This window comes from Muntiacus reevesi, chromosome 2 (genome assembly GCF_963930625.1).
Source record: "Muntiacus reevesi chromosome 2, mMunRee1.1, whole genome shotgun sequence".
NCBI lineage: Eukaryota > Metazoa > Chordata > Mammalia > Artiodactyla > Cervidae > Muntiacus > Muntiacus reevesi.
This window is the reverse complement of record NC_089250.1, coordinates 158,835,275-158,862,068: the sequence shown is the minus strand read 5'-3', so window position 1 is coordinate 158,862,068 and position 26,794 is coordinate 158,835,275. Positions and strand designations below refer to the sequence as shown.

The 26,794-nt window shown below is 43.2% G+C and overlaps 2 protein-coding genes across 4 annotated transcripts in view; one reads left to right on the top strand and one right to left on the bottom strand.

Moving 5' to 3' along the window:
- Positions 1-130: 130 nt before the first annotated feature.
- ENO4 (enolase 4) lies at positions 131-26,793 on the bottom strand. The gene is made up of 14 exons (XM_065923403.1): positions 26,629-26,793; positions 21,747-21,875; positions 20,677-20,867; positions 18,353-18,498; positions 16,450-16,619; positions 16,213-16,344; positions 14,502-14,555; positions 10,704-10,760; positions 9,293-9,460; positions 7,081-7,206; positions 5,545-5,740; positions 4,104-4,171; positions 3,436-3,553; positions 131-1,389 (listed from the first exon to the last, which is right to left on the bottom strand). Exons 1-14 carry the CDS (start codon positions 26,791-26,793, stop codon positions 1,268-1,270), a joined length of 1,842 nt encoding a protein of 613 aa, XP_065779475.1. The 3' UTR covers positions 131-1,267.
- HSPA12A (heat shock protein family A (Hsp70) member 12A) overlaps positions 26,212-26,794 on the top strand; it is a 168,364-nt gene continuing 167,781 nt past the window's right edge. The window contains exon 1 of one of the 3 annotated variants that reach the window (XM_065923401.1): positions 26,212-26,267. Coding sequence is in view for 1 of the 3 variants with exons in the window: in XM_065923399.1 (XP_065779471.1) it covers positions 26,792-26,794 (3 nt within the window). In the remaining 2 variants the exon portion in view is untranslated. Of the gene's footprint in view, positions 26,268-26,655 lie in introns of those variants that run through there. The other 2 variants (XM_065923400.1, XM_065923399.1) reach the window with 2 other exon arrangements.

Here is a 26,794-nt window from a genome sequence, read left to right as displayed (position 1 = left end):
TCCTGCCTTGTGCTTTGAAAGAATCTGCCGTGGAGGCAACAACAATCATACGCTGTGACACAGCTCTCTTGACTTAAGAGTGATACCCACCAATCCTCCTGCCTTGTGCTTTGAAAGAATCTGCCGTGGAGCCTATTTTAAGGCACTGCTTTTAGAGCAAGGCCTTGGCTCTGCCATAAGACCATGACATCACCCTATTAGTGCTCTTCAAAAGGAGAGGTCCTCAGTGTGCTCAGAAAAACTTAGAGAATACACCAGAAATCTAAACTTAGCCAACTTTCTCGCAGGTCAGTATGTAGCAATTTATGTAGTTTTGAGGAAAAACATGGTAACTGTACCGAGAATTTAAATCTTATAAAGCCATTGGATATTATTATATTTACAGGCATGTGTTTGAATATGGTTGGTTTTGGCTCTCTTCTATCACCTCAATACCAGCTTTCAAAAAAGACAGTGTATATGCTGCATCATTTTTAATCACCTACTAGATGCTGTAGTAAAAATAGTTATGCATTTAATGGCTTTAAGGGTATTCATCCACTGAATGAATAAACTCAGTGTACTGAATTTATACTCATTTACTTACTCATACTCATTCCAAAAAGGCTCTAAGGAGATTCCCCAGAGATATAAATGATAGATGAAAAACTAAAATTTAGAAAGAGGTATGAATCAGAGAAAAGGGATTTGAGGATAGGAAAGTTAGAGGAAGCTGTTTGGCTCTTAAAACAGTACGTGAAACTCTCATAGTTTTGCCCGAGGTTGGCTATAAAACTGTGTGCATGCTTTCTAGCATGGATATTTAAGATAAAAAGAGAAGATGTATACCTCTTCCTGACAGAGAAAGCTCCCAGTGTAAAAGATGTTTGTTTTCAGAGATGTTCTGACTAGTGAAGTATGAGATGTTTGAACTGAGTGTGGAGTTGGTAGCAAAAATATTGGACTGTTGTACTGGGTCCTGACCCCTCCCCTCCAATGGACATATACAAACATGTGCAAGACAGTTTTTCCAGGAACCAGAGCATGAGCATGTACAAACAGGGTCCCCACAGAAATGAGACAGCTGGGAGACAGGTTCGCAGGTATAACTTCCGGCAAAATATCTCTCTGTTTTTCACCAAACAGTGAACGTAAAGGAAGAAAAAGCACACGAATTAGTGAAGTTTTTGGAGCAAAAGCAGAATGAAGCTATCCTCCAGGTCTATCAGTGTAATAGTCAGTGGTGTGGCTGTCAGCTGGGGTGCGCGCAACCCTGGTGGGTGGACGCTCAAAGTTTAGCAAGTTCCTCTGCAACTTCTGTGGGGAAGATGGGCTCAGGGACCCCTGGCAGCTCACCAGCCTTTTCAGCTTCCTCATTCCAGTAGAAAAATGTGTGTTCTTCATTGAAGCCTGTTAAAAATGACAACAATAAAGTTTACTAATTCAGTGGCTCTGATTTTTTTTTTTTGGCTATGTGACATGTGGGATCTTAGTTCCCTGACCAGGGATCAGACCCATGCCCCCTGGTTGGAAGCACAGGGTCTTAACCAGTGGACCAGCAGGGAAGCCCCTGGTTCCAGTTTTTCTCTTTGTTACAGGATTTAGAGGAGAGCAACTTCAGAACTGTCCAGAGGTGTCACACCACCATTAGAAAGGATTCTAGACCTGCAAAAAAGTGGGCCTGTCATTGGTTATACATTAGCTGCAATACACTTGTTCTGTTCAGCTTGCACTGTATCCTTAGACAACATTCTGGAACGTTTGGTGTACAGCGGACTTTGGGCAGAGGCTGAGCAGCATAGGATGAGAGGAAGATGAACTGGAGGGAAGGCCAGTGCTCTGCACAAGACAAACCTTTGCCAACTAACTATGCCAACGTCAACCTCTGTCGACTCAGACTGTTGCAGTCAGGTCCCCGTAGGCAGGAACAGTGTTTTAACGGCTGGGCTTTTGCCAAGATTTCCTACACAACCTCTCAGTGGAGTGGTTTGCTTTTCCAGGTTTTTTGGTCCCCCTTCACGTGTATTGACCACTGCCAATGTCAGCAAAATCCTCATTAATCTGTTAATCCATTCCGGAATGCTCAGGCCGGCACTGTCACCAGAGAGGAGCTGAGCCTCCGGTCACTAGAGTCCTTTTTGATGCCCCGAAGCAGCTGTTCCCCTTGTGGCGAAGTCTGGTTGGAAATGTGATCGGTCATTTAGGGAATCTAGAGCTTCCACGAGTCAGGATGACAGAAATTAATCAGACAACAGGTAGGAGCCATACAATTTTACCCATTTGAAAAAAAAAAGCCCTCACGTTACACACTAAATAATACGAACTTTGGACTGTCCTTACATGACTGAGACATAGTCTCCCCATTATATCTTTTTTTTCTATAAATCTTAGGATGTGTGTCAAGGTCATTACATATGTTAAATGTGACATATTTATAGTTACGATTTCTGTTGGTCCCTGAAAAAAGTGCCTATATTGAGTCACAAAGCAGGACTTCCTTGCTACTCCACAATGCTCCCTATAATATATCTATCTCATCCAGAGTTACATTTATGGCAGTGGTCAGTCCGCAGCCTTTTTGGCACCAGGGACTGGTTTCATGGAGGACAATTTTTCCATGAACCGGGGGGAGGGTGGTGAGGGGATGGCTTTGGGATGACTCAAGTGCATTACATTTATTGTGCCCTTTGTTATTAATTACATCAGATCCACCTCAGATCATCAGACACTAGGTCCCGCAAGTTGGGGACCCCTGATTTATGGTATACAAGTATGTCAGCACTACTTAAATAACATCCCTTTTTGCAGTCTGGCAATTCCATTTTAAAATAGAATAGTTTTAGAATTTTGCAAAGACAAGTATTGGTCTCTTTAGACATCTTTGCATGCTTTCTTTTGGGTATCACAGTAATACATCAAGAGTAAAAACGCATGTTGGGGGTTTTCTCTCCAGGTAGCTGGTACATAAGCTGCTTCTATCCATGCAGATTTACAAAGTTCTATGTCATAAATGACTGGTTCATTTCTCTTGAGACTGTAGTCTTTCCAAGCTACATTAAATTAACATGCTGTCTACTTAAGTAGGACAAATTGTTGCCAAGAACCACCAGGGAAACATCCGTCTTTAACTTTCCTGGGCTGTGCAGAGAAACCTTAAGTATAATTTGGACCATAACAAAAGGTAGGCTTGGAAATTCCAATCAATTAAGTCTATTGAAAAGCATCACACAGCCTATGCATCAAAAAAAGGGCGAGAGTTTTAAACATTCAGGTAAATAGATAATCCATTAAGAAAACAATGCACATTGTGGCAAATGCCATCCTGGTTTTGTCAGCACTTATTTATAGTCCTTGGATTCCCTTGCCCTCCTGCTGAGAGACTTCTATTCCTCCCTCTCCCAATCTTTGTTCTCTTATTCATCGCTAAAGGAAAACAAAGCAGAAAGCAGCACATACCCAGTGTTCCATTCTGGCCAAGTTCTTCCTCTATAGTAAAGAGGCGGTTGTACTTGGTCACCCGTTCGCCACGAGAAAGACCTCCCAACTTGATAAACCGGACACCAAGTCCAACAGCCTAGAGGGATGGGGAACAGCTTATTTTAAATGGAGTCATATTTTGCTCAACTAAACTCTTTAGGGAGAAGGGACACTGCCCCTGTGTGCTGTTTTGGTTTACTCTCAAGTCAGTTTCTCATCTTATGTGTGTAAAGCGGCCTTGAAGTTAATTTCTCTTACATCAGTAAAGCGGCCTGCTTACAAGCCGAGAAGAGTCAGAGGTACAGAGATAGTGTGACTATACATCAGATGCTCTCCTAGTCATGTGAGCATGCTGACTTTTATATAAGAACACTCTGGCCTTTCTCACTTCATTTTAGAAGGTAAGATTGCAAGTGCACACCCCAGTCATTTCAGTATGCTCATCCTTTTCCCAGGACTTCAATTTTTCTTGTTTTTACAAGTTCAAAGATTAGCTCTTTGCAAAAGGTAGTTGTCTGGGAGGAAGCCAGTCTTTCATGAAAGGTTACATGACTTTGTCTGCCAAAGTCCACCGTTCTCTGAGACGTCATTTCGTGATAAAAGCAGTGTTTTGGCAATTCTGCAACGGACCAGTTTTCAGCACTTACCAAGTCGACAAGGCTGTCATCAGACGACTCTCCTTCTGTGCTTCCAAAGACAGCGATGTGCTTCTTACCTGTAAGCAGAGGAGTTCTTTTCATTTTAGATGGTATGAATCTAATCAGCAGATACAAGCCTCCAGAATAAAACTTTAAAGTTTGCCAGAGGTTTAAAACTGAAGAGTCAATTTGTTGACCACCTGAGAATTCTAACCCATACATTTGCATTTCTAGTACCCTGATTTTATCTGTGTAGATAAATACTAATTGAATTCTATGTTTCATCAAATATAAGATACCCTCGATTGTAAGAGGCGCCATTATTACCACTAAACAGGAAAAATGCTCAAGTTAGATTGATACATTTCTCAGACCACAGCTGTAAGACAAAATCATCCATGTTCAGTGTAGAAAAACATGCATCTTAGAGTCAAAATACATGGTAAGTACAAGGGCATCATATGCCTAAATAACAGATTTCACAATTCATGTAAAATTTTGTTCAAAGGAAAACTGTCATTCTAAATGTTGACTTATTAGAAGAGCAGTGTTAATAGTACTTAATTAATCACTTTTAAAGATCTCAAAACCCCTTAAAATTTGCCAAAACCTACAAAGACTGCAATCCAGAGTTCTTCCTGTGGTGACAGTCTTGTGTCTTACAGGCAGGAGTTATAGCAGTGATCTAGTATGGGACAGAATGTCTGCTGAGTGCCAGGCCCAGGGGGAAAAGCCAGGCCCGGGGCATCTCTCCCACCACCTGCAAGCTACCCTGCCTGGGTCCTAGACTGGGGAAGCCTGCAGGTGAAGGGACCACACGCATTTCATTCCATCTTCTGCCACTAGCCCAGGCCCCTGGCTCCCAGTCTCCCTCTGAGTCTTGCACCAGCTCTGAGACTAGCCTTCTGCATAGTTCCTGAGATCCACTCACAATACTCATGTTTCAGGCCCTGTGCATAAGTGAACAAGACTCCTGAGAACGCCCTGGAAAGGGGGGAAACAGGATGAGATGGTTGGACGGCATCATCGACTCAATAGATGGGATCATGTTTGATGTCCGGGAGATAGCGGAGGACAGGGAAACCTGGGATCACAAAGAGTCAGACCCGACTGAGCAAGCTGTGGTTAGTACTACAGTTGAAACTTTTGAGGAACTAAAGAAAAAAAAACAGTGTGGGCTAATGATTGAAAAAAAAAAATCACTGTGGTGTCCTGTGAAGCTGAGAGAACAGCGGCCTCAGCCACGCGTTTGTGGTAGTCCTCCCTGAAAGGGGCGACCTCCTGGGTGGGGCTGTTGTTAGAACATTATGAACTAAATCAGTAGTGCTGTTGAGCACTCACAAATGGTTGGGGTGTTTTTCCTTCCAAGATGGATTCCATGCTTTTGAGTACCTAATACACTACGTATTTAAGTTCACCATGAGTCATTCAGATCTGCGCTCCCACTCACCGTGGATGAGGCTGGTTATTTCCACCAGGTCTGACATGGTGGTTTGGTTGGTGTGTTTTATGATCAGCCCGCTGCATTTGAGGATGCTGACGTTGCCCTCCTCCAGCAGCTTAGAGATGCTTTTGGATGCGGTGCCTGCAATTATGTAACACCTGGAACCAAGAGCATTATAGATGCTGTCCCACTGTTCAGAGTCCTGGGTGGATATTTAAGAATTGGTCATTACAGTGTATGGAGCATCATCACAAAACAACAGGAATCATACAGTAGATAATCAAAGTTAGACACCGTTATGAGATACACAAGCTAGGGATTTAGGGGGAGTTTTTGGTTTTTTGCATATTTCAGCTGAATGCTGCCTGTACCACAGCCACACAAGTTAATAGGCTTTGTGGAACAGAAACCTAAAGTGATTAAATTTGAGCTTAAAGATCTAGTGAGTAAAATGTTAATGCACATTAAATGCTCTTCACCACGTTGATTCTGACATCCCTCAAACACAGGCTCTTCCCACCCACTGTGTTATCCACGATGCTGCTAAAGACTGGCTGGTTGGAGGATGTTAATGTTATTTCTGATAAAAAGACAATGGAAAGAAATGAGCCTGCAGGGTTGTAGACCCTCATTCCCAACACCCTTATTTTTAATTGGTGAGACCACCAAATGAAATGAAATGCTCATTTAAATAGTAATATACAGTCTTCCCAGCTATTGTACTAGATTTCCACCTGTCCCATGAGGACAGACAATACAGGTGCATCTTATCACATTAAAAAAAAGAGCTATGGCCAGAGCCTGGGGACAAGAAGCAGAAGATATGTCTGGTGGAATGAAAGATCTGGGCTCAGCATCTTCCACAAGTGCTGGGATGTAGCCAGGCTGTGAAAAGAAAGATGGGACTGAGAGATCCTGGGGCTCCAGTAAGATCCAGCTCTCTGTCTGTCCCTCAAATTTTAATAGCTGAGTTATCTCAAAGAGAATAGCTGCTTACTGTATCTAATGGCTCTCAAGTTCATAAAATCAAGAATGTAAGTTTTGAAGTTTAAGTGGGTTAGGAAAAAAGACAGTTGTAGGCACACAGACAATCCTTGTCGGATGCATTAGTGCGAACAGGTCAGAAAACGCCAATATCTCAAATCTTTTAAAAAAAAATGTTTTTTTTTTTTTTAACTTCTGTACATGTGTAGTAACTGAATTTAGGTTAAAAAACATTTGGCCGAGTTGAAGTTCTGTTTCTATGAGCACTTGGAAATGATGTGTGATTAACCTACTGAAGCACCAGTGAGCACATCAGGCATCAGTTAGGCTGCTGGTAAATACACAGGTACTCTGAAGAGCTGGGGGATACACGTTTTACTCCGTAGACGGGCACACTCCTAGGTAATTCTGTTTCTGCTAGTCATTTGCCTGGTAAGTGCCTTTTCTCATAAACGCCCAAACAAAATATCCCAGCCCAAATTACATTTCAAACCTACAGATCCAAAAGAATGAGACTTTGTTCTGTTTTATTATAAAATTCAAGGTGAATCCTGTTACCTCCTTCCTGAAAGGGTCAATTAAGGCAATAATTGAAGGGAACTTGTTGATGAGATCCACATACAGGTCAACCATCTCAGCTGCATTTTTGTAGGTCCCCATTATCACTTCATATTTTCCTTTACTCTGATAAGTGTAAGGAAGATATTAAAATAAAGGCTAAATGATGAGTTCTTCAAACATTAAAGATGCAATTCAACTTCACTTTCATTCATTTCATATAAAAGACTTCAGGTTATTTTCAGGCCACCCTCACACGAGAAAACTGTGCCATTTACTTTAAATATCTGTGAAATATCAACCTGAGAAAATCAAGTCCACATTTCTCTGGATGCCCCATACATCTCTTCCCATGGACTTCAGATGAAACCTTCTGCACAAAACAACTGCCTGCAGTGTAGGAGAGGAATAATTCCTTACTTCAGTTTTAGGATGTGATGCCAGATACCTGGCAGTTTGGAAGATGGGCAGTCACATAAATTCATAAACAGAATAGCAGTGCAAACCTGCCTACTCAATAGAACTACCATTGTTCAGCTCACAGTGAATGAATTTAGCTTGCTTCCTTTACTGTGAATATTTTAAATTTGAAAGCAGGGTTAGACTTTTGAGATATGAACAGTCAATATGAAATGTAAAGAGACTTAGGTGAAAGCAAGCAGGCATGTTCTAGTAGTAACTATTGTTTTGGAAGTGGAATTCTAGTGTAGCCTGTTCATCTGAAGTCTGGAATGCCCCCAGGTACTTAAGTACAGGAGTGAACGGACCAGGAGAATTCAGTATGATGTCTGCAAACACAGCACCCTTATGTCCAGTCCAAATCTGTGTCCAGCAGTGGCACCTGGGGCATTTAGGTACGGGGAAGGAGGTGGAGTGCACCAGAATGACTCTGGTTTACTAATGCCTTCCTGTGGCTGCTAACAGAATGGATTCCATTAGAATTAAGCAGGTTCCTAAGAAGTTCATCATTGAAAAGATTCTGTGCTTTTTTCACGTTAAAAAGTGGTTAAGAACTCTTAGTTTCTATACTGCAAAACCTACACAATCTTGTCTTGTCAGAGAGGAAATGCTTTGAGCTAACTTTGAACTAACTTTTTCAATGACTTTGAACTAACATAAGAAGAATTATCTGCTATCTAGCTAATGCATTTTACCGAATATATGCAATAAATATCCAGTCTAGTTAGCGCTAGCAGTCAGCATATTCATAGTTCATGGTATACATTATAGATGAAAACATGCAATTATTTTTCTTAATGGTATGCCTAGGAACCAATCATTATGTGAAGAATAGAAAATTACGTTAAACTTTCTTTTCTGTGCTTAGTTTCTTTAGCAAACTAAAAACTTTAGAAGTCAGCTGATACTTAGGTTTCTAATATACTATTCAAGATTTCCTTTGAAGTTAAAAATTAGAATTGCAAATTAAAGTGGAATCCTATTTGGTCATGTCTCCTGAATTTGACATTAATTACCATTACTAATTATTCTCCAAAAACTTCAATAACTTGGAAATACTTTTTACATTTAAAAAGTGAGTCACCAGCAGAAACTCCAAGAACCATGTGTCTAGAAGAGCTTGTCAAGTCAGTTACAACTGACTCACTTTTTATGCTTGACCAATTCAGCATTCATCAACCAAATGAATGTACTCAGCAGAACATACCAATTTGTTAAATTATTTTTCAGCAGTTCTTATTTCAATGTAAGTAATCCATTTTAGTCACTTTTATTACAGAATTTCTCTATTATGACATTTTCTGTTAATATTTAAAGTTATATGGCTATGTTATTGTCTGTCAGAAAAAGACTATAGGCTTCCCTTATGGCTTAGATGGTAATGAATCCACCTGCAATGTGGGAGACCTGGGTTTGATCCCTGGGTTGTGAAGATCCCCTGGAGAAGGGTATGGCAACCCACTCCAGTGTTCTTGCCAGGCGAAACCCCATGGACAGAGGAACCTGGCGGGCTACAGTCCATGGGGCTCCACAGAGTTGGATGCAACTAAGTGACTAAATACAGCATAACACATTGTCTGGTCATTAACTAACTTGGCTTTCCAAATTCCATTTATATTTGGACCCTTCCATGATATTACTTGAAAAAACAGAATTTGTTTGGAAATATAAACAGATAGGCTCCTCTTTTGAGTTCTAATTTTAAAATAATGGGACCGAAACAAAAGGCAAAAACTCTGGAGTGGAAACTTACGTAGTCCATCAGCTCATGTGCAGCACAGTTGATGGCTAGATGCAGGTTTGTTCCCAATTCTAGCCCCAGGTTTGCACAGATTCCTTGTATGAGGAGCAGTGGCTGCTCTATAGTGTCGTAATTAATGGTTAAACAGCCAAGATGGGAGATCTTGCCGGTGATCTGCTGCTGCAGGATCAAGAAAACCACGCATGTAAATACAGCACACTAAGGTGCTTGGAGCTTCTGGTGGTTGGCAATTAATAACCAGACACAGCTCTCCAAACACAAGGTCCTCTGACTCTGCATTCACCCTGTCCCTAGTTCCCGCTCATGTCTGCATGACCTCTGGGCAGATGAGTGTTCTGCAGTATCTGGGAATAGTTTTCTTACTCCCGAGGTCTTCAAGTTTGACCTGGGAACACACTCCTCTCTCTTTAGTTGTCCATGTCTTCTCTCTGTCGGCTGTACTCTTGAACACGGGCTGACCTGAGCCATGGCCATCAGGCTGGTGACTCTTCAGTCTGACCCTGTAAGTGTCTGTCCTGCCTGTCCCTGACTCTGCCTTCTTCCTCTAGACCTGCTCTTTCCTGTGTCCCATTTTCCTTTAGATGGATATAACTGCTAAAAGGCCACATGATGCGAAGAACCGACTCATTGGAAAAGACCCTGATTCTGGGAGATGGTTGGATGGCATCACTGATGCAATGGACATGAGTTTGAGTAGGGTCCGGGAGTTGGTGATGGACAGGGAATCCTGGCGTGCTGCAGTCCATGGGGTTGCAAAGAGTCAGACACGACTGAACTGAACTGTTAAAAGGGCTTCTATGGTGGTTCACACAGTAAAGAATCCACCTGCAGTGCAGGAGACCTGGGTTCAATTGCTGGGTTGGGAAGATCCCCTGGAGGAGGGCAGGGCAACTCACTCCAGTATTCTTGCCTGGAGAATCAGCATGGACAGAGAAGCCTGGCAGGCTAGTCCGTGGGGTCTCAAAGAGTTGGACACGACCAACTAAGCACAGTGCCACACAACTGTAAAAATGTCAGTTAAAAAAATGTAACTCTTCTTCAAGAAAGGTTTTATTTTAAAAAGAATGGGAGACTCCAGCTGAAAGGACACAGCACAGAGGATGCACAACAGTGGAAGAAGGTGTGATGACCCAGATGACCTTGGGGAAAGGTCAAAGTCTGAGATTTCAGTGGGCCAGACGATTGCGGGCAGTGGTGGCTTAGCAGCCTGTTGCCAGAGAGGCAGGGACGGAATGATATTCCAGCTCTGGGTGCTGGCTGCCTAGACTGTCCCCTTGAAGGCATATCACCATGCAATTTCTGTTTATGTGAGGCCCGGTCCTGGAGTAGAGTGACTATGGGAGAGGGGAGGGGGTGGGGAATAAATGACCTGTCATATAGTGTGGGAAATGCATTTACTTACTTGGCCTCTTTTGCCTCCATCATGACTTTTTTTCATCTCTGGCTTTGGAGGAGGGGACTGCAAGACAGAAGATAAAGATATGTCACTCGGGATTTTCAGACACATCTGTGGCAGCAGGCAGAGCTTTTGGTCCTCTGACCTGGTGACTGCTCTGGGGCCAAGCTGGTCACGCTGCGAGTCTCTCTCTCTCTCTCTCTCTCACACACACACACACACACACACACGGGCGATGCCAATCACTCTTTAACTTCATAAACCTCAAACCATTTCTCAAAATGAGGTACATGCCGGATCTGATGTATGTAATGTCATGTGACATTAAAAGCAAAGCTAATTACCAATGAGACGCTCCCACGGTTTACAGTATTGACATAGGATGCACTTTAGGACTTCCCTGGTGGTGCAGAGAACAGAAATCTGTCTGCCAATGCAGGGGACATGGGCTTGATCCCTGGTCCAGGAAGATTTCACATGCCATGGAATGGCTAAGCCCATATATGTCACAACTACTGAGCCCAAATGCTATAACTACTGAAGTCCACGTGCCTAGAACCTGTGCTCCACAACAAGTTCAGTTCAGTTCAGTTGTTCAGTCGTGTCTGACTCATTGCAACCCCATGGACTGCAGCACACCAGGCTTCCCTGTCCATTACCAACTCCCAGAGCTTACTCAAACTCACGTCCAATGAGTCAGTGATGCCATCCAATCATCTCATCCTCTGTCGTCCCCTTCTCCTCCCGCCTTCAATATTTCCCAGCATTAGTTTTTTCTAATGAGTCAATTCTTTGCATCAGGTGGCCAAAGTATTGGAGCTTCAGCTTCAGCACAAGAGAAAGCCCATGCAAAACGAACAAAGACCCAGCACAGTCGTCCCCCAAAAAAGACGACGCACTTTAATGCCCAGCAGTTATTGGCTCTATAAGCGGGGGCAAGTTTGTCAAGAATCAACAAGGTTCATACTCTATTATACACAAAGACAGAAGTTATCCTGCTTCCTTTCACTATGGAGTCAGCTGAACTTTCTATTCATTGACATTAATAAAAATAATATAGGAAGCGAAGTGATGTGCCAAGAGAAAAAGAGACAGTGAAACACACACGGCACTGCCTCAGGAAGCTGTGATCTAGTGATGGCAGACAGGTAATGGCAGAGATGCAGGTAACAGCCAGGAGGAAGGCGGTGTGATGGGGTGTGCAGAGCTGGGGCACTTCCCTGTGTAAGTCAGGGAAGGGGACTTGGAAGAATCTGATATCTGGTGGGAGGGGGACTGTGGGAGTGCCAAACCTGCCAGGTAAAGAGCGGCATATCCGTGGCCCAGAGCTGAGCAAGGGCAAAAGTCGTAAAGCAGCGTTTTGCAACTGTGGCACTCCTGATACTTTGGCTGGGTGGTCCTCTGCTTGAAGGGCTGCCTGTCCACTGTTGGATGTGTACCAGCATCCCTGATCTCAGCGTTCTAGATGCCAGGAGAGCCTCAAACTGGGACAACCCAGAACGTTTTGCCCTTTGGGCAAAATCATTCCCCACTAAGAAGCACTGCCTTAGAAGAACACAGTGATACATTTTACTTTGTCAAAGCTGAAAAAGAAAAATATCTCTATGGTTTCATAAAATACAGTTAAAAAGGCAGGCAATGTGGTAGGAAAAATTAGGTATTAATGTCACATGTAGAAAGGACTGAAGCCTTTATTACAGAAAGAATTCCCAGATTATCAGTAAAGATAAACACAAATAAAAAGGGTAAAGAAATAAAGCAATCTGTAGAGATTTGTGCAGAATTTTACATGATTTTAAACACAAATCATGCTATATACTTGTATGTGTGGTGTCTGTGTGTACAAATACAAAACAAAGGCTAGAAGACCACACTCAATTTTTAACAGTAGTCAGCTCTAGAGATGGAACTGGAACTGAGGGTGGTAGTGAGTGTGGGGTCCAGGTAGGTGAAGTTAGCACAGGGGTGGGGTGGGGGATAATAGCTCTATCAGTATTTGAATTTTCATAACATTCATGAGCTACTTGTATAATTAAAAATAAACTGTATAATTAAAATTATATAATTAAAATTTTGAAAGTCAGGATGACTGCAGAAAGCTCAAGTATCCTGAATTTCTAATATTCTAAGTTGGATTTCCTCCACCTCCTCAGACAACCACCACCTCTAGGCATTGCTCATGGCAGTGTCAACTCTGAGCACATTGCCTATATTCAGCTTGTTTACTCCTCACAATGTATCATATCCATTTTGTGGACGAGGAGCCTGAGGCAGAGAGGTTATGTAATTGGCACAAGGGCACACAGCTAGTAAAGGGGCAACGCAAAAGGCAAGGTGAGGGTTAACTTGTCAAGTCTGAGTCTCTGTAGGCTGGTCACCCATAAGGAAGTTGGCCTCCTGAAAAGCACCCCGGAAACTGGCTCCAGTATGAATGTGTGAAAGTGCTAGTCACTCGGTGGTGTCCGACTCTTTGTGACCCCGTGAACTGTAGCCCGCCAGGCTCTTCTGACCATGGGATTCTCCAGGCAAGGATACTGGAGTGGGCAGCCAGGTGCTTAAAGCAATTCTGATCAACTGCAGAGCATGGGCCCAGCCACCTGCCCCCGTTACTGATTCAGTGCTGGCAAGATCACATTAGAGTCAAAGTTCCTTCACATCATACTGAGATGGCATCTTGGCCCCCATCCTGCAGGAGGACCAGCAAGTGCTTCCTAATCATGTAGCTTAGAAGCCTCACATTATGTAACTGTGGGCTCAGGATTGAGTCCTGGAACAGAAGGACATTAGTGGAAAAACAAGTGAAATTTGAATAAAGCCTGGAGTTCAGTTAGTAGTAACTTAGCCTTTTGGTTTCCTAGTTGTGATAAATGTGCTTCGGTGATGTATCCTGTTAACCCTGGGGGGAACTGGAGTGAGGAGGTATTTGGAACTCTCTGTACTGACTCTGCAGCTTCTCTATAAATGCAGTATTATTCCAAAGTGAAAGACAAGGATCGGGACCCTCAGCCCACCACCTCACTGTGCATGACCCTGGTCAGAACACTCCTGCATCTGAACATGTATTCCTGATACATCCGTGGAGAGAGAGGCACTTTGTGGACACAGTGGAGGAAGGAGAGGGTGGGACGAATTGGGAGGGTAGCATTGAAACAAATACACGACCATATGTAAGATAGCTAATAGGAAGCTGCTGCATACCACAGGTAGCTCAACCCGGTGCTCTGTGACAACCTAGAAGGGTGGGATGGGGGTGGGGTGGGAGGGAGGCTCAAGAGGGAGGGATACATGTATACTTACAGCTAATTCACACTGTTGAATGGCACAACACACATTGTAAAGCAGTTGTCTTCTGATTTAAATTAATAATAAAGAGTATGATGGAATAACCTGGTGCCTCTATAGCTGCCCCCATCCAGCCTCTATGACATCCCCCTCACAGGCTTCTTGGTCAAGGGTACTCATTTGCCCAACACTGGGATTCTGAGCAGACACAAGTGACTTGTACCTTCACCATCATACCACGCGGCCTCTCACGATCCTAGGGGCCAGATCCTTCCCTCATAATCATTGCACAGGGTCAGCTGCCTCAGAGATCAAAATGAGATAATTAAGTTCCATTAGAAACTGGCCCCATAGCCAATGAGGGAACGTATGAGCTTGGATCATAGGGGAAACCCAAAGAAAATGAGTATGTTTTCCTATCTGTAGCAACAATATTGATCACATTGCAAAATGAACTATAATTTCAACACCAAAAGGTATATAAGCATCAGTTATTAGATACCATATATCCTCTTTACATACCATTTCAATTGCTTTGTTGATGTGTTTCTGAATTTCCAGAAGCATCTCCACACCCTGTAAGCAGAAGAACTGTGATCTTCCACTACTGCCTGATAGCTCAGCTAGTAAAGAATCTGCCTACAATGTGGGAGACCTGGGTTCTATCCCTGGGTTGGGAAGATCCCCTGGAGAAGGAGAACACTCCCAGTATTCTGGCCTGGAGAATTCCATGGGCTGTGTGATCCATGGGGTCGCAAAGAGTGGGACATGACTGAGCAATTTTCACTTCACATTTCACTCCACAACTGTAGTCTAAAATTTTAAATATAAACACTTATACCACACATGAATATTTCTGACTCAGAATATTTGTAGGGTCATTGATAAGACATCCTGGGTAGTAAATTACATATGGCCTACAATATCAGAGGATTAAATGCTAATCTTCAACTCTCCATTTTTATTTGGGTGAAAATGAATGAGAGGCTCTTCCTTGTTATCCTATCTTCACTGTTCAGAACTGGCTGGTTTAGTTGGTTGGGTCACGTTAAATTCACTCTCTTTCACGGTCTCCTGACCAACCTTCTTGCAACACATGTCACAGGTCATCAAGGGCTTCTGCATGGCAGTGTTTGAATTAGTATAAATCCACTGTCACTTAGAAAGGAGGAGGATGTATATTCTGCTGACGGTGGGATCTGCATACGGAGACAGATGAAGAATGGCATGCCAAATGCTCTGGTACCCAAATAGCACGACAGATATTAACTGAAGGAAAGATTCTGGCGCCACGATCTGCACGGGATCTGACAGATGGTGTGCCAGATATAAATCCGAGTCTTTCAAAACTGATAAAAGCGAGGTAATGCCTATTCCCCTTAAAAAAATAAATTCTTTATCATAAAGAAATCATCTTGAGATTAAAAAAAAATGATTTTCACTAGGTTGGATAAAGTATCAGTCACTATGTTGCCCAGAGGAGACGGAGCTTCCTGTCCTTTTCCTGTAAACATCCACTACAGAACACGAATGCTTAGTTCTCCCTAATGCCTAATTGGCAGAATATTTCATGAAGATATAAAGAGGCATATTGACTCATTTACGCCACTGAAGAACAGTTAGACACTAACAGACTTCTGAGTAGTAAACATGCCACTTAGGATTCCTTCCTTCCATATTCCATAAACGTGCTTAAACCTCTCTTACATGGCAGGCAATCTGCTAGGCTCTGCAGTTCCTACTTAACAGAAGGGCTCCTAGGAAAGTGCCAGCTTCCTCTTGTTGCAGCCATTGTGCATAGACTAGTAAATAAAGATATCTCAGTTGTCCCAAAGAACATCCTTCTAGCACTCTCAAGGCTTCTCTGTGAGCCTCTCAGTTCAGTTCAGTTCAGTCACTCGGTTGTGTCCAACACTTTGCGACCCCATGGACTGCAGCACGCCAGGCTTCTCTGTCCATCACCAACTCCCAAAGCTTGCTCAAACTCAACTGTGAGCCTCTAGCATGAGTCAAGATTATAGTCAGAGATCCAAGGTGGTCTAAATGTGGTCCCCTTTCATTTGCGGTCTTGTTTTCTTCCCACTTCTCTAATTTCCTAAATTTTTTTTCTCATTTTTAATTTAATTCCTTTTCCCTTGGTATCATAAGCCTTGGGGGCATCCACTAAAAACTCACTAATGATGAAGTGTTTTTTTTTTTTAAAGGAAAGGTAGTTTGAGATAATGTAAGGTACTTGTTTAGCTGTTAATCCAGGATGGGGTATACAGATCACTTCTTTCATCAAATTCAGCTTCCCAGGTGATGACTTCCCACAGCTGACCAGCGACACCATCAGAAGAGGTATAGTTAGCTTTTCTGGCTGTTCCTGAAATGGGGCGGTGGGGCAGGGGAAGCAAGAGGAAATGAGGAACACGGTTCATTCGTGTTGAGACACTCATGGTTCTCGTAAAGGTGTGTCATGGGCGCTAACCTGGTGGTGCTTCAATAACGCAATGTTCAGGTAGAGAGGATTATTGTCCAGCATGGCACTGGTTTTGGCAACAGCCAGTGACACAGCCCCTATGGCCATGCTGCCACAGAGGACAGCCTCAGGAGGTTCTGCAGGTATAATTGGCTTTTCTGCAGCAGTCTCCATCCTTCCTGGAGAAAAAAAAATATTGATAAAAGATTGCTTTCCAGAAAGCAAAAATGTGACTATGATAAAACTGTATTTTTCAATGTTTTACTTACAGATGCAAAGGCCAAGCATAAAGAAAGGATGAAAAACTGAGGCTGGGAAGAATGTATTCACCACGTCCACCCCTGAGAAGTTTCTGTCTGATGTCAATAGTCTCTAACATCCAAAAAGTCCTCAGCCATGGATTTTGCCGAAGAAATTTTAGAATATTCAGTATTAACTCCTTCCACAGTCATGTAGGGTAGAAACTGTTATCTCATCTAAATGAGGGCTTAGGCTCAAAGACTTGCCCCACATTCAGCAGAACGTGAATTTAAGGAGAGCATCTGAACAGTCTTGTGAATTCCAAAGCCTTTGTTTTTCTGTGTTCCATCATTGCTCCTGCATACCCACCTTTGTGTTGAACATCTCATGTGTATATCTAACTGGTTACCTTGCTTGCCAACCCCAAGCAGATGCCTTTTTCTATGCGGAATTCCTTCCAGATCTAACCATCCACTCAGAATCCCCATCCATTTTTCACCCTCATATATTCTCAGCCACTTAGTCATAATTAGTCAGACTAATTATGGCACCAGAGTGTCCATAATAAATCTCTCGTTCCCCTCCTGTTCTCTGCTTTTCCACAGCTGCTGACCTAAGTCAGGTACGTAAGCTAAGTGGAGTCAGATGTATAAGCACCCAGCACACATTAAATGTTTAGCAAATTATGGTTCCCTCCTACTCCTTCCCTTCTTACATTCCAAGTTCTATTAGTCAAAAGAAACCACCAAATGAACACCCACTGGTGGTCTCTACCTATGATTCAGCAGTGGCCATCCCCACCTTCCAGAAGATTGGTCGAACATGATTCTTCTGCCTTGGGCAACTCTCCTCCTCTGTCTGGACCTCAGCATCTGAATCCATGAAATAAGAGACCCTGTCTTCATGATCTCTTTGGTCCATGGTTCTGCTGCTTTCTTACTCAATGGAATCCACACTCATCTGGTATTTAGTCTATTCCCAGCATCATGCTAGGAGCTGGCAGTTCTAAATTGAACGAGGCATGATTCATGCCTTCAAGGAGCACGTTGTAACTGGATGGACATACAAAACACTGTTACAACACTAGCAGCAGCTCTGGAATTAACATATTAGAGGAACGGAGGTTAACAGTATGTTGGAAGGCATGGAGCAAAGGGCCATGATAACTTCAATTATATGCCTTAAAATCGCAAAGTCTTCCAAAGGCAGTTTCCATTAATATGTTATGTGGGACTGCAGAAATGTTCGTTATGCATATCAAAGGACACCATTAATTTTTAAAACATGGAGTGGCTTTCTGATGAGCTAATGGGAAATTTGAGAGGCAGTTGAAGGTCTCCATGTCACCCCCCACCCTCTCTGCTTTGGGCAGAGAGTACTGTTCAGAATACAGTTCAGAGTACTTTGTTTACTAAGTGCTTACATCTGGGTAAAAAATATTTTTTATCTTATAAATAAAAATGGAGGGCAAGATGGGGTAAAACCGTGCTGACCTAACACTGTAGCTTCAAGCAAGGAAATGGCATGGAGGATGGATGGATGGTACCTGGTGGGAACCCAATCCAGGTGTGAAGCAGAGAGACTTGAACTTGAAAAGATAGTCCAAGCTTCAGTCTTTCTTCCCCCACCTTTGTTACTTATGGTTGGTTCTACAAGATGATAAGCCACTGACCTTGCTTTTGTCCTTTTTTCTTGGATGGAGGTGGAGGAGGAGGTGGGGGTGGTGGTGGCTGGGATGAGAGCACTGTTGAGTCTCCTAGGTTCTTTTCCAATTCTTTTCTCTCCTTATCTTCTTGTACTTTATTTTCAAAGAACGTCCTTATTGGCAAGAAAGTATGGATTTATAATGAGATTATTTAGGAATATCGCTTGTAACTTTCGTCACGTTTTAGTGCTGACCCTAAAATATTTCAGTAGCTAACTCTGCTTTTTAAGCTACCTAAGAACAAATCTGCTTCAATTTCCAGGACCGAAAAATGACACTGTTATAAAACTGTGTTCAAGAACTGAAAATCATTTTGGCCTGGAAATAAATGTTTAAAGATTTCGGGTGCTCATTTTAAAAATTATCTGAGCCCTGTTTATTATTTTTAAAGTAAAATTTGAAGAAACAATTTGATTAAGGGCTACTGGATTTTCTTTTTGAATAAATGACCATCAGACAAAAACATGAGACAAGTATAGACAGCGAAATACATAGCACTATATGCAGGACTAACATTTTTTAAAATTTGAGGTGGGTGCTTAAAATGAACAGCTAAAAAATTTTTGGGAACCCCAACTTAGGTACCTCTAAATAAAATTTCAACTCCATGGAATAAAAAGAGGCTAAAAATTTCCAGAGGCAAAAAAAACAACAAGCCAAAAAAAAAAAAAAAAGATATGGGAATCAAATTTGCATCAGATGCTGGTGAGGCTGTGCCTTTAAAGTACTGAAAGAAACAGATTTCAAAGGAGAATTCCATACTCAGCTAAACAGTCAAACATGAAGGCAAAATGCTAACATTTTCACACATGTAAGAATACCCTTACAAAAATTTATATCCCAAATACTCTTTTCTCATCCTTACTTTAAAAATATATATATATATTTATTTTGGCTGTGCTGGGTCTTCATTCCTGGGTGAGTATTTTCTCTAGTTGCAGTAAGCGAGGGCGACTCTTTGTTGCAGTGTGTGGGCTTCTTGTGGTGTGTGGGCTTCTTGCAGTGGCTTCTCTTGTTGCAGAGCCAAGGCTCTAGGCATGCAGGCTTCACTAGTTTTGGCCCTCAGGCTCTAGAGCTTGGACTCAGGACTTATGGGCTTAGCTGCTCGGCAGCATGTAGAATCTTCCCTGACCAGGGATCAAACTGTGTTCTCCTGCATTGGTAGGAGGACTCTTATCCACTGTACCACGAGAGAAGCCTTCATCCTTACTTTCACAGGATGTAATCCAACAATTCAAGAAAGAGGAAGATATGGGATCCAGGAAACAGGAGAACAATGAAGGGATATCTTATGGCATCTCTGTAGTAGGTCTAGAGAGGAACAACTCAAGACGGGAGATTTGGGAGGGAAAATTCCAGGAAAAAAAGGAATGTAATGAAATAGAAGGTATGACTGAGAGATTAGGAAAACAATTAAGGATCAGTCAATAGCAAATAACACACACAAAGAAGTGGAATAGCATTCAAAAACTGGAGGGCTATAATCCATAGGGTTATAAAGAGTCAGACACAACTGAGCACATACATGTGCATGCACATGCACGCACACATGCCATTTATAAAAGACATAACTAGAAGTTACACAAAATTATATAGCATTCAAAACCTGTAAAAAGCTATTCAAAAGTTTTTTTATAAGGTCATGATACAACTCTGATGCAAACTAAAATGTGAAGTTACACGCAATTAAGCAAATGATAAAACTTAAAGAGAGAGAATCCAGTTGGCCTTCTTGGCCATGAGGATTGTGGCACTGATCCACACAAAAGGAAAAGTAATGGTAACCCACACGTGGTTGGGTTAGCTATGTGAACTATGCTCACATAGCCATACTTCCTTGGTTTGCACATTTTAGAGTCAACCTGTGGGCAAGGCCTGGAATATTTGACTGTGTTTGGAGATCAGAACAGAAGCACCACTCACTGGGTCATATAAAAGGATAAGAGAGGCTCATGGGGATGATGCACGTGAGGATGTACAGGGGAGAAAAGACGATGTCTTAATTCTTCATCCTTTTCCAGAGAAACTTTCACTGAATCCTAGGAAAGCCCTATGCATAAAAAGAGGCCAAAAGGCCTTATGTGGCCTTACACGCTAAAAGTTTAATAGCAGGGTTTTCAGAAGAAAAACAAGATTTTATGCTACATGTTGATGCTTTAACATATGTTCCCTAATTGACTTCCCAACTGTACTCTGTAGATAGGACACACCTGTTTCACTGGCAGGTGAAATGGAAAGAAAATAGGTACATAATTATACTGGGCACTTAGGTTTCCAAGTTTCATACTTACCTGAGCACCTGATCCACCTCAGCCTGGTTGGAGGGCACTAGGCCCTGCAGCTCCTCAGTGATGGTTTCGTTGACCCACTGCACTGCGGTGCTCACAGCATCCAACCTTTCTAATTCCTTGGCTTCAACTAGCTCAGGTGAAGCATTCTCGTGGACTTCAAAGTGAGTTGAGATCACCACAGAACATATGTTCTGAAAACAATATAAATGTGCTCTACATTTTCCCTGCCTTTCACAGGAAATAGGAAATTGAATGTATCCAACTTTAAGGATATTTTATCACCAATTTCAAAGAGAAAATGAGAATCTATAATTTTCTTTGAGATATTTTTATAGCTATTGAAACACGGTGGAACCCGACTTCAAGGAATGTTTAAAATTATTACCTTGTTAAAATACTCTTATAAAAACCTTACATTGAACTTCATTTTTATCATTGCCTCTCCAAAAAATAGCAAAAAGGAGACAGATTTAATCATAATTATTTTCATGGATAACAATGAATTTTTGCTCATGTAGGTCAGTCTACATATCTATAATTCTATGTAAGTGAGTGAAAGTCACTTAGTCGTGTCCGACTCTGCAAACCCATGGACTGTAGCCTGCCAGGCTCCTCTGTCCATAGAATTCTCCAGGCCAGAATACTGGAGTGGGTAGCCGTTCCCTTCTCCAGGGGATCTTTCTAACCCAGGAATCAACCCATGTCTCCTGCACTGCAGGCAGATTCTTCACCATCTGAGCCACCAAATCTAGGTAAATCTTTATGTAAATACATGAATCTATAACCCTATCTGCAGATTATAGAACTCATGACATTAGCAGTGTCAGAGTTTTAAAACTATTTTTGCCCCATCTTCAGATCACCTTCAGGTCTGTACCAATAGTGCACATAATAAACCATGATGGCAGATTGTATGACTCATGCTTTGTGTTCATAACTGCCTACAAATACTGTATTTGTATTTCACAGACACTGAATTTCAAAACATTAATTTTCCACTATTTAGACACTAAATGCTAATAAATGCAGTGGAGCCAAGACAAAGAGAACAGGTTTAAGTTGCTTCCTACCTTGGGAAAATTTTGAATGGTGCAGAATATTTCCACTTGGAGGGTTGGAAGCCCAAGTCCATCCAGCACATTTTTCCCCACGACTTTGCATATGGTGGGAGGTTTTGCAAGTTTAGAAAAGCAGTTTGCCTTCAACACACACACACATTAAAAAAAAAACAAAACACAAAAATACCACATCTAATTTATTTCTGAAAGGTCCTTCACATTTACTCTAGTTTCTACTAAACCTCTCTGTGAATGTCCTCATTCTGGGATTAGTCTAGCAGCTCTGTGGGAACAGAAACAGACTTGGATTTAGCCTCTGGTACATGGGGCAATTTGTCTATTGAACTCTCACCGGAAACTCACAGGCATGTCTTTATTTAAAGGTCCTGGTTCATTCTTTATGAGCCCTAACCTATCCTTCCATCCAAGATGCTGAAGTCAATTGACTTCTAGAAAACTGCGATGCATTCAAACCCAAGAAGCCTTAAGTGGGTTCATTATTATTCCTCCCAACAAGGCACCTGATAGTTTAAAAGGTGAAGACTTATACATAGGCTGTACTTCATTTACCATCAGTTCATGCATAGAACTACATGTTCAAAGAAGACTGTTGGAACCTAAGTTACAGTGGTTTCATTGATGTGGAAGAGCAGAGGTCATTTGGAAGCTGATCCAAGAAACAGAAGAAAGAGAATGAAGCTGATGGAGAAAATCCTCCCAAGGAGCCTGAGTAAAAAGATTCAAGGGACTTCCCTGCTGATCCAGGGGCTAAGACTCTGAGCTCCCAATGCAGGAGGTACAGGTTGCATCCCTGGTCAGGGAACTAGATCCTACATGCTGCAACTAAAAGATTCCACATGCCACCACAAAGACCCAGCGCAGCCAAATAGATACACGAATAAAAATTAAAAGATTCACGACTGTGCCCCTGTGCAGAGGGCTGGGAGAGAAGGAAGAGGGGTGAGAGAAGGCCCACCCCCTCACCCTCTTTTCAGACAGTATTCACTCTTTATTTCCACATAGCAGACCAGGCCTCTGATCTTTCAGTTCAACATCCAATGACCACAACCTACCTAACTAGTCATCTCACATCCATCAGCAATGTGCCAGTACCGAGGTGGTGCCCAGCAGAACTAAAGCAAAAGCCAATTTTCAAGCATCCATGCATTTTAAGGATGATAGTTTGTATATTCCTGTGTGTGTGTGTGTGTGCTCAGTCGCTAAGTGTGTCCAACTCTTTGCCACCCCATGGACTGTACCCGTGAGACTTCTCTGCCCATGGGATTCCCCAGGCAGAAATACTGCAGTGAGTTGCCATTTCCTCCTCCAGGGGAATCTTCCTGACCCAAGGATCGAACTGGAGTCTCCTGAGTCTCTGGCAGTGGCAGGCAGATTCTTTACCACTGAGCCACCTCGGAAGCCCAGGTATACAGTAAGTATCGAAATGAAGTTAATAGAATCAGAGAAGAAAAATATTATCTAGTTTAACTTTTGTGTATTGGTGAGTTCAATTCAACAAGTAATGAGCACCTATAATGTACCACATATTGTGTAAGGAGGGAAATGGAACTAACTTTTAAAAAATGTTTAATATGTACCTTAAAGGAGTGACTTGGTCTTGTTTATCACTGTATCACATTCCACAGTGCCTGGTATATTTGGGATTTCATAAGTTGACTCATTGGAAAAGACCATGATGCTGAGAAAGATTGAGGGCAGGAGGAGAAGGGGGTGACAGAGGATGAGATGGTTGGATGGCATCACTGACTCAATGGACATGAGTCTGGGCAAACTCTAAGGACAGGGAAGCCTGGCATGCTGCAGTCCTTGGGGTTGCAAAGAGTTAGAAATGACTTAGCAACTGAACAAGAACAAAATTTGAATCCTGCATGCATTAATAAAGGCCAGACACAACCTGTCTCACACAACCTTGGGCACATAGTATACATTCTATTATTAACTTCTCAAAACAACTCTACAAGGTGGTTATCAGCTCAGTTCCACAGATGAGCAAACTGAATTCCAGAGGGAAACCTGTCCAAGATAAAATAACCAATGTCTTCACTAACCAATGTCTTAAAATAACTGATGTTTACTGCTTTGTAACAGACTTAGTGGCTCAAGCCATTTACTTGCTCATGATTCTGCAATCTAGGCTGGGCTTAACTGGGCAATTCTTTGATTAATCTTGCCTGGGGTCTCCTATACAGATTGTCATCTGTAGACTTGACTCAGTTCAGAGTACTCAAAATGCTTTCATTCTTATGTGCAGTGTCTCAGCCAGGATGGTTGGAACATCCAGGGGCTGGCAGGCCATCTCTCTTTCTCACAGCGTATCTGGGAGGTCTCTCATATCTGCTAGGACCTCTCTCTACACGATCTCTCTCTCTTTTGCTCTCTCTAGCATGGGCAATCAGATTTCCTTTCAGCATGACTAACTTCCAAGAGGGAGTATTCCAAGAATACATCATGCCAGCCCTTACCAAACTTCTGTTTGCATCATACTTGCCAAGGTCCTATGGATCAAAGCAAGTCACAGTCAATATAGGAGGAACTTCCATAAGACTGTTCATTCCGGTGGTGTGGTTCATTGGGGACCATCAATTTAACAGTTCATTACTGCTACAAAGCAGCAGAGCTAAGGATCAAATCCAATCTGCCCAATTCCCAATCACAAACTCTTAATCATAAGTTTTATGAAGGAGCAAATAGTATTGCTATTGCCCACAGGGATCTCTCCTATCCCTGAATTCCTCTAATATGTAAGAAAGCATGGAAGAAATGGCATTTGAGCTGGACACAGGAGGTGGTGTAATATTTCAACAGGCAGACAACAGGGGTAGATACTTTAGGTAGGGGGATTAGGATAAGCAAAGGGGAGGGAATTGGGAAACTTCACATTTTAAAATAAGTCAGCGGGCCCATGTAGAGGAGCAGGGGAGGGAAGCGTAGATAAGCCTGTGTATCAAGGTAGGGGCGAGCGATGTGAGTCACACACACTGGAATGTGTTGGATCTTACTAAGCGTGCAAGAGGGAACCACAGGGAGTTCTGAGTGAGAGAATGATGGTCAGATATGGGATGAGGAACACTACTCTGGCAGCATTAGTGGGGTGAACTTGATGGGGGAGGGGGAGAGACTAGCTGAGGATAAAGAGGGCCAGAACTGGGGCAGCAACTGAGAAGAACTGGAGCAGTAACTGAGAAAACGGAGATGCCTTTATGTCAACTGCTGAACATTCGTCAAAGCCCAGGCCAAAACTCCCAGATGCTACAGCCCACAGGGATCTTGCCCACCCCTGTTTCTTTAACAAACACACAGTGATCTATTCCTCAGTCTGGCACACAATTCTGTATTACCCGATCTATTACTCCAGTTATTTTATGTATCAGTGGCTCTTGTCCCTAACTGAGGTATAAGTTCCCAAAGAGCTGTGCCAACCAAAGTCCTAGTTGCCTAATAGACTGGGAAGAGCATTACACTGGGGGCAAGAGTCCAAGTTTCCAGTTTTAACTTCTGCACTAATTCATTGTGAGACAACAGCTTGGGGTCTTCCTAAAATGAGGAAGTTAGACTAGTTAACTTTCAAGAATTCCCCTGGCAAGAGACTGTGGAAAGAGAATGGAATTGGGAGTTGCATTCACTCATTCATCGTGAGTGTCCACTATGGACTCTGCTAGGTACTAGGGACACAGACCTGGTTTGATTTCTGTCATTCACAATGTTCCTTGAGAAAACCATCCAAATTCACCGGGCCACGGTTCCTTTATTTGTAATACGGAATCATAAGGTTTACTTCACCGTGGTCCTAGGGATGAAGTGATGTTACAGGAACCACATAATAAACACCTCCCCTCCCCCTCCCCCGAGTTGATGCATCGGCCAAGACCGAGAAAAACAAATCTTTGTGGAACATCCCCTATATTAACTGCCCCGACAAGATGTGATTTTGAACCCTGTAGACACATTGCTTCCTCACTGCACTTACATACATCTGCTTGGTGATGTCATTCTGCCTCACTGTAGTGAGAATCCCTACCAGTTCCAACCATACCTTTCAGAAGGTGGGTGTTGGTTGTACTTAACGGGTCTGGAAGTGAGAAAACGCCTGCCTTTGTTTCAACTGCCCACGGCTTTAAGACTAAATGTGCGCCAGATGGTGCGCTGAGCAGAGGAGCTATGTGAAAAGGCGAACCCCCACCCTACCCCTCTCCACAGGAGCTCACAAGCCGCCTGGGGAGGGTTTCCATTACAAAATAGGGGGTACTACAAGGCCGCTGCAGGACGATCAGTCCAAGGCGAAGTGGGCAAGACTTTGATCTGAATTTGAAGTTTAGGTGCGAGCTGGTCAGGTGGGACAGGCATCCCCGGAGCGCACGCAGGGCACACAAGCCAAGGAGCTGAGGTTTGAAATCGACAAAAACTTGGCAGCGATGGGAGCCTGCTGGTTAAGAGGCCCCAGGGTGGGCTGAAGACTACGCTGTAGCGAAAGCCAAAGGCGTTCGCTCCGTGGTCAAAAGAAGGCCGCTGAAGGTTGGTAAGCTAAGCTACGAGGTATGAAGGACTGTGATTAACGGAGATAACTGGCAGCCGGACAGGTCCGCCCAGAGGTAGTGAGGATGCCTGCCAGACCCTGAGCTGTCGCGCCGTAGCTACAAATCCGCCCAGAGCCCTCTTTCCTCCAGCAATTTCCAGTCCACCACTTTCTCGAGATCCCTTTAGCCAGGTTTCCGCTCCGCTTCTTCCCTTCAGGGTCCCGGCGCCGCGTCAACCCAGCCGGGACCCGGCGGCGGCGCGCGTGCGCGAGTCTGCGGCGCAAGAGCCCCGCGTTGCCGCAGCGCGGGGCGGGGGGAGAGGGGCTGGAGGAAAGAGGGTTCTGGTCCCAGGTCCCTACCAGGTGCCCGTAGACGTCGGCAGGCTGGAGGTAGAAGGTGGAGTTGAGCAGCTCTTCCAGCCTGCGCGGAACGTCGTTCTCGCGGTAATACTCCATCGCCTGCTGCTTCAGCTTCTGCAGCTCCCTAGTGGTCCCACATCTGCGGCCGCCGCCTTCTTCCCCCATG

Excerpts from the sequence above, each read along its gene's own strand:
- ENO4 (XM_065923403.1), bottom strand. The coding sequence starts at position 26,793 with ATGGGGGAAGAAGGCGGCGGCCGCAGATGTGGGACCACTAGGGAGCTG. Across the intron at positions 16,345-16,449 it reads CGTTATTGAAGCACCACCAG|GAACAGCCAGAAAAGCTAAC; the intron begins GTTAGCGCCCAT and ends GCCCCATTTCAG. Across the intron at positions 1,390-3,435 it reads TGGCCAGAATGGAACACTGG|GCTTCAATGAAGAACACACA; the intron begins GTATGTGCTGCT and ends CATTTTTAACAG.